Source organism: Gigantopelta aegis, chromosome 2, assembly GCF_016097555.1.
Source record: "Gigantopelta aegis isolate Gae_Host chromosome 2, Gae_host_genome, whole genome shotgun sequence".
In the NCBI taxonomy this organism is placed as follows: domain Eukaryota; kingdom Metazoa; phylum Mollusca; class Gastropoda; order Neomphalida; family Peltospiridae; genus Gigantopelta; species Gigantopelta aegis.
The window spans coordinates 14,119,540-14,136,869 of record NC_054700.1 but is presented as its reverse complement, the minus strand read 5'-3'; the positions used below and the strand labels follow the sequence as shown (position 1 = coordinate 14,136,869).

General features: G+C 39.5%; 1 protein-coding gene across 1 annotated transcript; it reads left to right on the top strand.

Moving 5' to 3' along the window:
• Positions 1 to 288: 288 nt before the first annotated feature.
• On the top strand, positions 289 to 11,089 carry LOC121387371 (neuronal acetylcholine receptor subunit alpha-6-like). The gene is made up of 6 exons (XM_041518452.1): positions 289 to 336; positions 1,270 to 1,314; positions 2,900 to 3,009; positions 4,008 to 4,188; positions 5,426 to 5,780; positions 7,525 to 11,089. The coding sequence occupies exons 1-6, from the start codon at positions 289 to 291 to the stop codon at positions 8,133 to 8,135; spliced, it is 1,350 nt and encodes a 449-aa protein (XP_041374386.1). The 3' UTR covers positions 8,136 to 11,089.
• The last annotated feature ends 6,241 nt before the right edge of the window (positions 11,090 to 17,330 follow it).

Below are 17,330 nucleotides of genomic sequence, written 5' to 3'. Positions count from 1 at the left end.
AGTTGTTTTCGTCCTACAGTACGGACGTCCGTCCGGTGTACAACTCGTCACACAATGTGGCGATCACCTTCAACTTTAACCTCATCCAGGTTATGGACATGGTAAGTGGCGATCACCTTTAACGTTAACCTCATTCAGGTTATTGACATGGCGATCTCTTTAAACTCATTCATATTATGGACATGATACGTGACGATCTCTTTTAACTTTAACCTCATCCAGGTTATCGACATGGTAGGTGACAGTGTGACGATTACCTTTAACTGTAACCTCATCCATGTTATGGACATGGTAAGTGACAGTGTGACGATCACCTTTAACTGTAACCTCATCCAGGTTATGGGCATGCTAATTTACAAAATGGCGATCTCCTTAACCTCATTCATATTGTAGACATGGTAAGTGGCGATCACCTTTAACTTTAACCTCATCAGGTTATGTATTTAGTAAGTGACAATGTGACGATCACCTTTAACTTAAACCTTATTCAGGTTATGGACATGGTAAGTGGAAATGTGGCGATCACCTTTAGATTTTTACCTCATCCAGGTTATGTATATAGTAAGTGACAATGTGGCGATCACCTTTAACTTAAAGTTCATCCAGGTTATGGACATTGTAAGTGATAATGTGGCGATGACATTTAAAGGGACATTCCTGAGTTTGCTGCACTTTTTAAGATGTTATCGACTAACAGAGACTTTTTAACGATTGTAATTACATATCAAATATATTTTCTGCATAAAATACTAGTGGCTGTATATTAAATGTGTTTCTCATCGTTCTAATATTTGTATTAGGTTAAATTTCATCTTATTTCCTAAAATATTTTATTTTTCGTACGTACGAAATTATTTGAAGGCAAAATCCAGTTTGGGCTTCTTACAAATATTAAGACGACCAGAAACACATTGAATATACAGACACTGACATTCTAAACAAGAAAATATATTTAATATGTAAGTTTAATCGTAGAACTGTTTTATTACCTGGAAACATCTTACAATGCAGCAAACTCAGGAATGTCCCTTTAATGGACACTGCATCCTTCTTACACCGCCAGAGGGACGACTGCCACCTCAAACTAGTCTACTAAATTAAAACCATCACAGGACAGATCTCATGGGAATAAAATTAGTTGTGATGACATGCACTCATTAATCACTGTCAAAATATAATATAAAACACAATACCCAAAGACAAGCTGTTTGATATTTACATTGGATTTCAGCGGACCGATTTGTTTGATTTAATATCGATGTTTTTCAGGATGAACGGAACCAGATAATGACTTTGAATGCTTGGCTAGAATGGGTAAGTATCACGTATTGTGTAGGGGTTTTCCCAATATTATTCAAATAAAGGAAATTTAAAAGAAACATAGTATTTCTAGAATTAAAAGAAACAAATAAATTTTCATTCGATACTTCTCTCTGTATATAGTCATATTTCACAGAAAGGTGGGATCGGAATGTTTCTGTTTCTAACCTTGAAACTATATAGCATCTCACAATACAACCATATTGAAATGGAACAAAGTTAAAAGTTAAAGTTTGTTTTGTTTAAAACGACACCACTAGAGCACATTGATTAAACAATCATCGGCTATTGGATGTCAAACATTTAATAACTCTGACAGTCTTAGAGAGGAAACCCGTTACATTTTTCCATTAGTAGCAAGGGATCTTTTATATGCATTTTCCCCACAGACAGGAAAGCACACACCACGGCCTTTGACCAGTTTGTGGTACACTGGTTGGAACGAGAAAAACCCCAAACAGTTGAATGCATCCACCTTGGTGGTTCGATCCTGCGATAAATCACTTCAAGCGAGCACTCAACTGACTGAGCTAAATTCCGCCCCTGATGAGGAACAAATGCATATGTATATATGTTATAGCATAGCGGGTAACTGGATTATAAACCAAACTGGGTGGGTATGTTTCTGTTTGGAATATGACCATTTTTCTATAGATTGTATGTTCTGGATTAATTTGTTTTCAATTTTTCTTTTAATTAAGAAAAGGCTTGAGCACGCTAGAGCTAGAGCTAAACCCCCTATTCCTCTATTGGTATTTTACTGTGATTTAAAAACGAATAAGTTTTGTTTTGTTTAACGACACCACTAGAGCATATTGATTTATTAATCATCGGCTGTTATATATCAAACATTTGGTGATTTTTATATATAATCTTCGAGAGCAAACCCGTTTAATTTTTCCATTAGTAGCAAGGGATCTGTTATATGCGTGTACCAATAGACAGGATAGCACATACCACGGCCTTTATTACACCCTGCGACGGAGATCGATCCCAAACCGACCGCTCATCAAGTGAGCGTTTTACCAGTGGGCTACGCACCGCCCTTCTGCGCCATTAATGGATGTATGCTACCAAATCGAATCCCATAGACGACAATAGTAACATACGTGGCTAAAACTCCTACCTGCAGCGTATCAATCGACATAAACTCCACTGATATAAATACTACCACCCCTCACCCTTAAAGTGAATCAGAAAAAAATGGGGGTCAAGCTGCTCGTTTCTGAGATAACGGGTAGCATCTATGACTACTCTAGTTCCGTACAAAATTCGAGTACTTTTTTGTACAGGTACCCCATACATGTTTCAAGCACAAGACTATTTGACAGTGGGACTAGATGAAATAAAATTGCATACATTGTTTTGCCCAGATGAAACTTCTTATTTTACAACCAACACACTCACATTTATCACCAATCACAGGACTTGTGGTGTTCACTTCTCTATCAAAAGTTGGGTGCACCTCGAACTTTGACCCAGCCGGAAGTTATTTGGTTTAGTACTACCTATAGCTCTATAATTACCTCATCAGCGTGAAATCTGGTTTGTGTAACCTGTAATCGTATTTACTTGCCAGCACTGGAAGGACGAGCTCCTCGAGTGGGACCCAGCTCTCTATGGAGGTTTGGAGATCTTCAGAATTCCGTCCACGAAACTCTGGTTGCCCGATATTGTATTGTATAATAAGTATGTTTTGCTTAAGAACATTAACAGTATAAAATGTTGAATTCTTCCATACATACATGACACTTTGGTTGCCCGATATTGTATTGTATAATAAGTATGTTTTGCTTAAGAACATTAACAGTATAAAATGTTGAATTCTTCCATACATACATGACACTTTGGTTGCCCGATATTGTATTGTATAATAAGTATTTTTTGCTTAAGAACATTAACAGTATAAACATGCAGAATTCTTCAAACTTACATGCTAGAAACTCTGGTAGCCCGATATTGTATTATATAATAAGAATGTTTTATGTAAGGAAAAAAACCCCAGTATAGAAGTGTAAATGTCTACAAACGTCCGTACCAGAAACTCAGGTTGACGATATTGTATTGTACCATTAAATCTGTTGTTTTGGGTTTTTTTAAATAACAGGCTAGAAATATATAATTTTTCAAACCCCCATGCAAGAGAATCTCGTTGCCCGAGATTGTATTCTATATTAAAGGGACATTCCTGAGTTTTCTGTATTGTAAAATGTTTCCGACTAAAAAAATAGTTCCTACGATTAAACTTACATATTAAATATATTTTCTTGTTTAGAATATCAGTGTCTGTATATTCAATGTGTTTCTGGTTGTCTTAATATTTGCAAGAAGCGCAAAACTGGATTTTGTCTTCAAATAATTTCGTACGTACAAAAAACTTTCCCTTTAAGTATGTTTTGTTTAAGAAACTTAACACCATATAAGCACAAATATCTTCAAATGTCCGTGCCAAAAACGTTTATTGACGATATTGTTTATATATTAAGTCTACTTTATTTACAACCCCCCCCCCCCCCCACACACACACACACAAAACAACACCCCCAGGACCGAAATGTAGAAATTTTCAAATTTCCATGCACGAAACCCTAATTACCACAAATACTACTCCAAAACATGCCTCACAGGCAGAACAACACATATCACGACATTTGATTACCAATCGAAGGATATATATTGCTTTCCAGTGCAGACGACTACACAAGAGGGTTCATGCAGTGTAATGTGATGCTTCACAGTGACGGAACTGTCATCTGGGGGCCTCCGGCGCGCCTGCGCAGTTCGTGCAAGGTGGACATAACGTTCTTCCCGTTTGACATTCAAACGTGCCACCTCAAATTCGGGTCATGGATTTACGACAAATCACAGGTAACTTTTCTCACTCCTTTCGTTTTTCACTGAGTTGAAAGCACAAACTGAATGTGAATACTTTGTATGAATCCCTTACTCAAGCAAGAGGAATAACCAATTGTGCTTAAGGTAGTACTAAACCAAATAACTTCCAGCTGGGTCAAAGTTCGAGGTGCACCAAACTTTTGATAGAGAAGTGAACACCACAAGTCCTTTGATTGGTGATAAATGTGAGTGTATTAGTTGTAAAATAATAGTTTCATCTGGGCAACAACAAATATATGCAATTTTATTTCATCTAGTACCACTGCGAGAAGTAGCCTTGTGCTTGAAACATGTATACCCCATACCTGTAAAAAAAGTACTCGAATTTTGTGTGGTCATAGACGCTACCCGTTATCTCGGAAATGAGCAGCTAGACCCCCAATGTTTATGATTCACTTTAAGGGCGAGGGTTGGTAGTATTTATATCCGTGGTGTCTATGTCGATTGATACGCTGCAGGTAGGAGCTTTAGCCACGCATATTACTATTGTCGTCTATGGAATTTGATTTGGTAGTGTACACCCTTAAGGATCGATTAATTAGGTTATAACAAATTTTCATATCTCATAAATTCAAGGGCCGAAACTCTGTGAAAACTTCATCTGTAACAGTACGTGATAACGCCAAATAAAAATATCATCTCAATATCTTCCGGCATTGCAAAAAAACCCCCAAAAAACAAACAAATCATATCTCCTAAGTTCAAGGGCTATAACAAAATGGGTAAATCGCCATGAAAGTTAAACTCCATTAATTTTGTAATAGTACATGTTAAGCTATATACAAAATGTCGGCTCAGTATTTCAAGACATTGTGAAAAAAAAACCCCATTGGGCTATTTCTTGTTCCAGCCAGTGCACCACGACTGGTATATCAAATGCCGTGGTATGTACTACCCTGTCTATGGGAGGGGGCATATAAAATAGTCCTTGCTGCCAATCGAAAAGAGTAGCGGGTTTCCTCTCAATATCTGTGAGGTACTTAACCATATGTCTGACGCCATATAACTGTAAATAAAATGTGTTGAGTGCGTCGTTAAATAAAACATTACCTTGTGAAAAAAACAACAGGAAAACGTTGTGGGACAGACTGAAGGACGGAGATACAGCCTATATTCCCCATCGGTTGGACCGGCAGGGGACTAAAATAACACATAAATAATATTTATTTTATTATCCTTAAATAGTTTTCTTTTCTTCTTTTACGAGCAGGTGGATCTCCTGAACAAGTCATCTCGAGTTGACGTCACCAACTACATCACAAACGGAGAATGGCGGCTCGTCAAGTACGAAGTGGTACGTCACGAGGTCATCTACCCAATTAGCTCCGCCGTGTTCCCTGACGTCACGATATACATCGTCCTTCACCGCCGCATCATGTTCTACGTGCTCAGCATCCTGTTGCCGTGTTTCTGGCTGAACATCCTCAGCGTGCTCACGTTCTGTCTGCCGCCAGCCGCCTGCGAGAAGATAACTCTGAGCGTCACTATTTGGCTGTCTTATTCCCTGTTCATGCTGCTCGTGGCAGAAAGTATGCCTCCAACATCGGATCACGTGCCTTTAATTGGTAATAGAATTCAATGTGGTGTAATATGTAGGGATTAAAATGTGTTGTGTAATGTATAGGAATTAAAGGGACTAATGTTAAAGGGACATACCCTAGTTTGAACTCGTGAAAATTAACACTAAGTTTAGTTAATCTACAAACTCTAACACATTTGGATAAAGTTACAGTTGAGAAAAACATGAGTCTGTGACTGTGAAATGGTGAAATACCCTCTAAAAATAGACTAAAACTCTACTCCATAACTGTTACTTCTCAGACGCACGTGCGGTTTTTTTTTAAATATGAGAAATGTTTTTTTTGTGATATTAAAATCACCAGTGTGACCAAAAACACACCAAATGTACAAAAACGGATAATCTAAACAAAATATGATTTCAGTTAACAAAAGAGGCTCTAATGGTCAAAACTATGCCTTGGTCTTTAAAAACTAGGGTATGTCCCTTTAAGAATTGTGATGTATATTATGCTAATGAAAACGTATACTGTGTTTCATGCTACTTAAAAAAAATGATGTAATGTGTGGTGATTAAAACGTAAGGTGTAATGTGTGGTAATTAAAAGACATGGATACACATGGTAATTAAAATGCATTGTGTATTGTATGGCAATTAAAACTTCAGTAGGATGAACGCTGACCTTGTGGGGTGCTTGGGTCGAAGGAACACATTCCGTCAGTGGGCTCATTGTCTGACTGGTTGTTTTCCTGTCATTACCAGTGTACAGCAACAGATATATCGAATGCCGTGGTATGTGTTGTCCTGTCTTTGGGAAAATGCATACAAGAGTTCCCTTAAAACTGATAGCTCGTGTATTATTTTCTTTACATTGCATCTGGGTAGATTAATCGATGGTTTCAAGTTAAATGCTATCTTAAAGGGACATTCCAGAGTTTGCTGCATTGTCAGATATTTCCGACTAATAACATATTTCTACGATTAAACTTACATATTAAATATATTTTCTTGTTTAGAATATCAGTATCTGTATATTCTGTGTGTTTCTGGTCGTCTTAATATCTGTAAGAAGCTCAAACTGGATTTTGTTTTAAAAAAATATTTTAGGAAATAAAATGAAATTTAAGCTAGTACAAATATTAGAACGACCAGAAACACGTTTAATATACAGCCACTGATATTTTATGCAGAAATATGTATTTGATATGTAATTACAATCGTTAAAACGTCTGTTAGTCGATAACATCTTACAAATTGCAGCAAACTCAGGAATGCCTCTTTAAATACTGTATGACACCACATTTTTGCAGATAGATTAAACGTTAAGTGACTCACTTTCTATACTGTAATGTCTACATACGTTTATACCCTGCTTCATTAGCAATGGGAATTGGTTTGGTTCAACACAACATTCGCGTATTGTGACATGTTTCTAATTCTTTAATATGAATATTAACATAACATTTTACGAGATGGGGCGGGACGTAGCCCAGTGCTAAAGTGCTCGCCTGACACGCGATCGAGCTAAAATCGATCCCCATCGATAGGCCCATTAGGCTATTTTTTGTTCCAGCCAGTACACCACAACTGGTATATATCAAAGTCCGTTGTATGTCACATGTGCTATCCTGTCTGTGGAATGATATGGTACATATAAATGGCCCCTTGCTAGTAATGTAAAAATGTAGCGGGTTTCCCCATTTGTTTGACATCCAATAGCCGATGATTAATAAATAAATGTTCTGTTTTTCCTTTTCTATTTTTATACTAGATATTGTTTCTTCTTTCAGAAATATATTTGTCCATGTCGATGTCTTTAGCGTCCGTGTCTGTGATCGCTACAGTTCTTATTCTTAAAGTCCACCACTGTCCGCCGCACCAGCTCAAAGTCCCCAACTGGGTCAAAATTCTCGTTTTGAAATACATCTCCAGAATCGTCTGTTGCACACACTTCCCTGACCAGGGATTCAAACACAAGCACCCCACACGCGTCTCAACACCTAGCGCTGAGGAAATAGACGAGGAATCAACACAGCGGGGATCAAGTGAAAACGTAACCGGAATCATCGCGCGCCAAAACCACGCAGACGACAGCAAGCCAGACGAGAGTCTGAACGTGGAGTTCCGCGTGACGTGCACGAACTCATCTGACGTGCACGTGCACATCCATGAGAGGCGCGGCGCCCTGGACGACCTGGTGAGGTACCTGGGGCTGCTGGTGGCCAGGTCCCGGAGGGAGGAGCAGCAGACGGAGTTACACGACGAGTGGAAGCAGGTGGCGCTCGTTATCGACCGACTCATGTTGTGGTCCTTCCTGTCCATCACCCTCGTGTTCACAGCCGTCGTTCTCATACTGATACCCGTCACACAGTACGGGACGGGGGAGGACGAGGGGCTTTAATAGGTAGTACTAACCCAAATAACATCCGGCTGGGTCAAAGGACGAGGTGGACCTAACTTTTGATAGAGCAGTTAATACCAGAAGTTCTGTGATTGGTGATAAATGTGAGTGTTTGTTGTATAACAAAAATTAGTTTCATCTGGGCAAAAAAAGTATGTAATTTTATTTCATCTAGTACCACTGTGTCAAGTAACCTTGTGCTTGAAACATGTATGGGGTACATATACTTGTGCGGAACTAAGTTGGTCGTATATGCTACCCGTTATCTCTGAAATGAGAAGCTTCACCATCATTTTTTTGTGATTCACTTTAAGGGTGAGGGGTGGTAGTGTTTACATCCGTGGAGTATATATCGATTGATACGCTGCAGGTTAGAGTTTTAGCCACATATGTTACTATTGTCGTATATGGGATTTGATTTGGTGGAATACACCCTTTAAGCCAGGTGAAGTTAAGAACCCACTTGGGCTCCTTTTTGCGAAGCGATCTTAGCGCTAAGATCACCTTAAGTGCATATATACTTAGCTAATCTTAGCACTAAGATGATATCGTAAAATAGGCGCAGATTTAGAAGTGGACACAAGGGACTTTGGCACCCTATTTTTGATCAGGTAATTAATTTTGTCTTTGTATAAGGTACCGTATGGAGCACGAACCTAATTTAAATATACTCTATATCATCATCTGTCCCATGCCTATCCACTAGCCATGCCAGAGATTGGGATTGGGATGGACGTTCCTGAAGCTTAATTGAATATAGGCAAGTTAATAAAGTAACAGGAACATGAAAATTAATGTCAAGACCTTCTATTAAATATAAGAGATCTGCGCCCTAAATATCATAGAGGCAGACTGGTTTTGAAGAGTGTTAGATTGGTAGCACGCTACCCACAATTCATTAAGTGAATTAGATTTACAGTGACCATGCATTAAAATGAATTAAACAGATACAATCACCCGTCCACCTCAAGGACAGCTATAACTGTTTCTCTGGACATATGATTACGAAAATAGTACTAGAAGATAATTAACTGTCAACGCTCAATGTGGTAATATCTGAAACGGCTCCCCATAATCTTATTAGGAGTCAGAGAGAGAGAGAGAGAGAGAGAGAGAGAGAGAGAGAGAGAGAGAGAGAGAGAGAGAGAGAGAGAGAGAGAGAGAGATGAAAATGTATAATCAATGAATAGTGAAGCGACAATTACAGTACAAAACATATTTCATTTATGTAAGGGCATTTAGTGTTAAGAAACTGTCAGTATTATACACATATAACTGTCATATTATTATTTGTTAAAAAACCTTTTTTTTTTATTGTGTACATGTTACTCTGGAATTACTCTCCAAAACGTGTCAAAGTTACGTTGTTAAACGCGCGCGCACACATTTAAAAGAAAGACTTAAATATTAAAAAACACTTTTAAAAAAGAAAACCTAAAACCAAAAACAACAAAGACATGACACAAAAATACAAGTATTTTATTTCTTAAAATATCTCAACTAGGATGAAATGTTAAACGATTTGAAAAACTATGATTGATAATAAATATATATATGAGAGGTGATAGCATTTTGATGACAAAACATAGTTTCAATATTAATATTTTATTTTCAAACGAACCCAGCCAATGTCTATATGTAAAATGTTTACATTTCAGTTAAAATATTAGGGTATAAGCTAGATGAATTACATTAATGTTGTGCCTTTATTCAATTAATTTGTTTGTTTCTTTAATTGAAAACCCCCAACAACAAACAACAACAAAGCATCAAAATAAAAACCACAGCAACAACAACATCAACAATCAAGAAACAAGCACCCACCCTCGCCCACCCAACAAGCGAAACAAAAGAAAAATAGTATATACGTCTTGATATTGCATTTCTGAACTGTACGTTTTTAAATTGTCTCTAGAACTATAACCCCGATAAAAACAAATGGGCATTTCAGTCTGCACATACATATTTCTAAATCAAACCACTGACATAGTTTGCCAGTTGTACTTTCATTGATCGGACAGAAAGTTTATCAGATATTAAAAATGCTATGTCAAAGTTGCAATATTTATTTAAAACATTTCTTGGAAACATAAAGTTTATACCCTTAGTTATATGCCTATAAAAATTACAACCAAATAATTCCATTTACTAGTAAAATTGTTGGGGTTTTTAGGTGGGGAATCTTGAGTGTGTGTCACACGCATTAACTAGTGACGTCACTGTTTTATGCGTACACACATTCAACACACTGAGTTGATCAAAGAAACAAAGATGGTGGACATGCTACATTTAGCCACAAATTGTTTGGGAAACCCTCTTGTCCAATGCAAGACTTTAGAAAATAAAATGTTATTTTAGAGTTAATTATGGACAAATTATCCGTGCGATCGATTAATTTATAGTTATGTATTACAAATAAATGTGAAAATAACGAAATAGTGTAGTTTAAACTTTCACATAGGACCTTTATTACAACTGAGAAAGCATAGTGACTTTTATAAATAAACAACCAAAGAAACCATTTAGTAGAACAAGGTAGACAGAATAAAGGCACAAGTAATTAGTCTGTTGCTTAATAACGTAGCTGCGACGTTTTTGTTCTCGTTTGTCTGCGTCACCTCGAATTGTTTAATGATGACGCCATAGGATAGTGTTTTGCCATCGAAACTGGGGAAACGAAAAACAAACGTGGTGCCGCTTTCCAATCTGGGGTAATCGCTGGACATATTGTAGTAGTCTGCACCGATCGAGACCTGAAAAAAATAGTGTAATCATCATCATCATCATCATCACCATCATAAGCAGCAGCAGCAGCAGCAGCAGCACCATTACCATCAACATATTCATTAAAAGGCTGTTTTCTTATTTGTGAATGGGGAAAGCCCCCAGACATCCATACATAGCTTATGTCATTTCACTCCTGGTCTCTCTGTGTGTGTGTGTGTGTGTGTGTGTGTGTGTGTGTGTGTGTGGTGTGGGGGGGGGGGGGGGGGGGGGGGGGGGACATACAATTGGATGTTTTCGCCATTTCTAAAGTTCTTTCCTTCTCATTGTACTTCATTGTCTTCTATTTGTGCACCTATAAATCGTTTGAGTAGCGACGAAGTAACATCCAGTGGGATATGTACTGTCGAATCAAAAGTGGGAACATATTTATTTATAATTGACTTTATTTGATGTTGGTATATTTCATTATGTTTTTTTTTTATCACTTTATATAGTTCTGTACTCATGGTACTATCTTGTCTGTGCATAAATCTTCTCTGGTCTCTTTGTCCAGAAGTATGACCTTGAACATGATAATGTTAATGATTCTTTTGTTTTACTAAGATCTAGAATATTATGATGTCAGTCATTTTTACAATTATATGCTCACAAGGAACTCTGGACCTTGTTATTAATTACATTTGACAGTTAGATGCTATCAATCATTTCATCGAATGATACTCATTTTTAAAACAGCATTATTCAACTAATGATTTCCGTGATTATATTACAAAACCTGCTTTCACGTACTGAATGTGTGTGTAATTCATGCGAGAGAGAGAGAGAGAGAGAGAGAGAGAGAGAGAGAGAGAGAGAGAGAGAGAGAGAGAGAGAGAGAGAGAGAGAGAGAGAGAGAGTGAGTGAGTATTTGTTATCCCCGTACATAAACCAACATCTTGCTAAAGTTTGTTGTGTTTGATGGCATTATTTAAACATATTGGTTTATTAATCATCGGCTATTGGAAAGATTTGGTAATTTTGATGTACAGTCTAGAGACGAAACCCGCCATATATTCTCACTGGTAGCAAGGGGTGTTTTATATGTCCAGATAGGATTGCACACACCACGGCCTTTGATACGCCAATTGTGGTACACTGGCTGGAATGAGAAACAGCCCAGTGGTCCCATCGACCAGGATCGATTCCAGTCTGACTGCTTATTAGGCGATCTCTTTAGCACTGGGCTACATCACCGCCAACATATTGAGTGCGGTGGCATAACCACATCCTATGGTGGACACCTACCTTTCTGGACAGATGAGCCGCGTGGTTGTTTCCCAGATCATAGACGACGTCATCAGCATCCGCGACCAGCCGAGTTGGCGTAGAAGGACCTGTCATGTCAATAGACACGTCCAGGAACCGGTCTAGACCTAGAGTGTATCCCTTCAGCATGAGTTCCATCTGGACGTCCCCCGCGGCGACCGTCGTGTTGCCGACCTGGACACCACCGCTCGTGTGCGTGATCACGCCGTCTGCCGTGAAGATGTACAGATACACCTCGAGGACTCCGCCCATCACCTTCGTGGCACCTTTCACCATGGATGCGGGGATCTCAGAGGCAGACACCGTGACGTTCTTGACGGCATCGAACGCGAACCTGACATCGGTGAACGTGGACGAGCTGTAGACCGTGTTACTGGTGTCCGTGACTTTCATGCCAAGAAACGCCAAGGTGGCCTTGTTGATGTCGGCGTCTAAGGCTGGCGTAGGGGAGATCGTGGTGGTTCCAGCCATTCCCTTGATCTTCACGTACGTCCCCAATAGGGTGAACGTAACGTCCGTGGGAGCTGGCACGATAAACCAAGAGTATGTTATTCGCATGTTGGTGGGCACTCGAGGGAACCGCATCACGAAATTGTCGTTTTCCAACTTCAGTGTCTGGTCGTTCAAAGTCGTAGTCTGACTTCTGCCCATAACCTATTAAATAATAATAATAATAATAATAATAAATATTGGAAATTCCTTTCGCATTACGAATCAAAAACATCAATTAATCATCGTCGTAACTTTTTAGGCATCCATAATCCGTGGGAATTTCTTAATAAATAGTGTAATTATTAAAAAAAAACCCAGAAAGTAAAATAAAATAAAATTAATGTATTAAAGGGACATTCCCGAGTTTGTGCATTGTAAGATGTTTCCGACTAATAAAATATTTCTACGATTAAACTTACATATTAAATATATTTTCTTGTTTAGAATATCAGTGTCTGTATATTCAATGTGTTTCTGGTCGTTTTAATATTTGCAAGAAGCCCAAACTGGATTTTGTCTTCAAATAATTTCGTATGCACGAAAAAATAGTTTTTAAGAAATAAAATGAAATTTAACCTAGTACAAATATTAGAACGACCAGAAACACGTTTAATATACAGCCACTAATATTTTATACAGAAAAAATATATTTGATGTTGATTACAATCGTTAAAACGTCTCTGTTAGTCGATAACATCTTAAGCATTGCAGCAAACTCAGGAATGTCCCTTTAATGGTTAACTAAAGACCTATGTGGCGTCGTGGCAGGCCATCGGTCTACAGGCTGGTAGGTACTGGGTTCGGATCCCAGTCGAGGCATGGGATTTTTAATCCAGATACCGACTCCAAACCCTGAGTGAGTGCTCCGCAAGGCTCAATGGGTAGGTGTAAACCACTTGCACCGACCAGTGATCCATAACTGGTTCAACAAAGGCTATGGTTTGTGCTATCCTGTCTGTGGGAAGCGCAAATAAAAGATCCCTTGCTGCCTGTCGTAAAAAGAGTAGCCTATGTGGCGACAGCGGGTTTCCTCCAAAACACAGTGTCAGAATGACCATATGTTTGACGTCCAACAGCCGATGATAAGATAAAAAATCAATGTGCTCCAGTGGCGTCGTTAAATAAAACAAACTTTACTTTACTTTAACTAAAGACCTATTTGTAAAAGCAATACATGTCTACAGATTTCGCAGACATCGGTGGCTCGGACAGCATGTGATACAGTCGGCTCACCACGAGATCAAGGATTCTAAGTGGCCGAGTGTGTACTGCCAACGTGCTCCGGTATCTGTGATTATGTCATGTCGTTGTAAAGAGGTGTTTTCTGACGTCGACCGGCCTCGATGGCGCAGTGGTTAAGCCATCGGACTACAGGCTGGTAGGTACAGGGTTCGCAGCCCGGTACCGGCTCAAACCCAGAGCGAGTTCTTAAGGGCTAAATGGGTAGGTGTAAGGCCACTACACCCTCTTCTCTCTCACTAACCCTAACAAACTAACAACTAACCCACTGTCCTGGACAGCCAACCCAGATAGCTGAGGTGTGTGCCCAGGACAGCGTGCTTGAACCTTAATTGGATATAAGCACGAAAATAATTTGAAATCAAATCAAATCTGACGTCGGATGCACGTGTGTTCCTAATTTGCTCTGTCGGTGTCAGAAGGTGTGAATTCCGGTGCAGTGAACAGAATAACACTGATGTACGTTTGTTCCCGACAATTTGTGGTCGGATGGTGTAAATGTCGTAGTAACGACGGTAGTTGTAACAAGGTCGTACTGTATATAGATGTCACTAACAGACTGAAGAATGTTGTTTGCGAATACAACAACCGGCCAGTGCTGGACTGCTTACGAGGCATTGCACACAACCTGCAAATGTAGACTGTTGAATGCGTTCATGTGTTTGTTATCAATGTTTCACATAAAATATTATAAAATAATAATGTTATTTATTTATACCACTAATGACGGGGGGGGGGGGGGGGGGGGGGGGATGACCGGGGGAATGACATGGGGGGGGGGGGGGGGGGGGGGGGGGGTACCACGGGGGAAATGACCGGGGAGAAATGCCCTGCTACCATAGCAATGATGTTGATATCATTTTTTTAAATTGTAATTCAATAAAGTGCATTCCCATCAATATTGAAAGCAATTAAAGTTAGCTCCACTATTACATGTGGATCTAACACCAGCCAGTTGGAGCTCATGTCCACCAATCAAAACCTTACTTGCAGAATCCTACCAGTGATTTAAAAATAATTTGAAAACATTCCGAATTATCATGAGGATATACGACATGTAAAACTGAAGACAGATGTAGTTGGGTTTTTTTTATAAATAAATAAATAATTTTTAATGTAAAATTGAAGACTGATAACCCACCCCGTACGTATTGGTATGGTTCGCTGTACTGCGGCCACTAAAATAGACTCGCCCGATATGTTTTAGAATTTGTATGCTCCCAAATAACGTTATAAAGGGCAATGTGTAATTGGTCAATATTTAAATTATTATTTACAGACGAAATGTTACCTGGACATTGGGGACTACGCAGTGTTGTTAGTTTTAAATCACTGGCAGGATTCTGCAAGTAAGGTTTTGATTGGTGGACATGAGCTCCAACTGGCTGGTGTTAGATCCACATGTAATAGTGGAGCTAATTTTAATTAGAGTGTATTGAAAGAGACTCGCTGTTACTATGAAAGGGGCGGAACGTAGCCCGGTGGTAAATCGCTCCCTGATGCGCGGTTGGTATGGGGTCGATCCCCGCTGGTGGGCCCATTAGGCTATATCTCGTTCCAGCCAGTGCACCACGACTGGCATATCAAAGGCCGTGGTATGTACTACCCTGTCTGTGGGATAGTGCATATAAAAGTTCGTTGCTGCTAATCGAAAAAGAGTAGCCCATGAAGTGGCGACAGCGGGTTTCCTCTCTCACTATCTGTGTGGTCCATAAACATATGTCTGACGCCATATAACCGTAAATAAAATGTGTTGAGTGCGTCGTTAAATAAAACATTTGTTTTTTACTATGAAAGAAAAAGGATTCTAATGAAAACAAACCCATAAATATCACCTCCCCAAACGTAACAAAACAAAACAAAACAAGAACAACAAAACAAAACAACAACAGCAGCAACAGCAGCAACAACAACAACAACAACAACAACAACAACAACAACAACAACAACAAGTAGAACAATCACATAACAACGCCAACAACAACAACAACAACAACAACAACAACAACAACAACAAGTAGAACAATCACATAACAACGCAACCACATCTTTCTCAACAACATAGCTTACCTTTTTTGAAAGCTTTATCAATGCTCCATCACCAAGGTCATAAGCCACCCCGTCAGTTCCCGGATTCGCTGTCTTTATTGTTGGCGTACTGCTGATGCCTTTGACCTTCATCTTCAGTTCTAGCAGCGCGTCAGCCACATTACTGAACGAATCTCCAGTGAGGGTCAGCTGTATTTTAACATCACCGACGGCAACAGCGGTTTTCTCCCCGGCTATGTCCACTTCGCCATCGGACTGAAAAATTGCGACATTGACAGCGAAAAATAGACCTGAGCTCGGCTCTGTGGTCGTAGCTACTATGTATGTGAACTGCAGGACATTGATAACATCAAATTGTCCGTTCAGTTCGTAGGTCAGAGCAGTTAATGGCAGCACCTGGATGGGGGTGAAGGTCCCGTCGTTCGTGACCTCACTGAGTTCCAGGATCTCCAGAGTCACCTTCCTGTTGTCGGCTGCAATGTGAGGAGACATCGCGGTCGTCAATACCGCTCCCAGCTCCAGCACCTTCACGTAGACTACACTGGTGTTGAATTCTTTGTATTGAGCCTTCACCAGGCAGACGGCAGTCAGTACCACCAGAACAACGGAGGACTTTAAATCCATTTCCAGATCCTCAGCCTTTAAAAAAAAAAAGACAAAAAAGTTTAAGTTTGCTTTCTATAACGACACCAGGCCGGGCCCAGCGCCCGTGCTTATAAAACTTGCGTCCAGACGCGTCATTAGAGATTGAGACTGGTCTCTAAAAGTTTATAAGCATCGGCCCAGGGCTCGAACTTAATACCCATGGCTATTTTGAAATGTTATAAAGTTTGTTTTGTTTAATGACATCGCTAGAGCACATTATTAATCATCGGCTATTGGATGTCAAACATTTGGTAATTTTGACATTTAGTTTTAGAGAGGTCACCAGCTACAATGTTCCATTAGTAGCAAGCGATCTTTTATATGAACCATCCCATAGAGAGGATAGCATATACCTCGGTTTTTGATATACCGGTCGTGGTTCACTGGCTGTAACGAGAAATAACCCAATAAGCCCACCGACGGGGATCGATCCTAGATCGATCGCGCATCAGGCGAGCGCATATACCACTGGGCTACGTCCCGCCCCTTATAATGTTATTGCCGTAGACAAAATACTCACTGACTCACCGACGGCAATTCTCATCCTAAGCAATTTTAAACCAGTAACCTTTGCAACAAATAAAAAAATAAAAAAATATGCCATCGGTAAAGTCACTGACCTACTGTAATTTATATCGCAACGATGACAATTGCGGCCATTGGTGCCATCAAGTTAGAGACCTTGCTATTTGTAACTGAGCAGCGAGGCATATTTTGAAGCATAGTATTAATAACAAG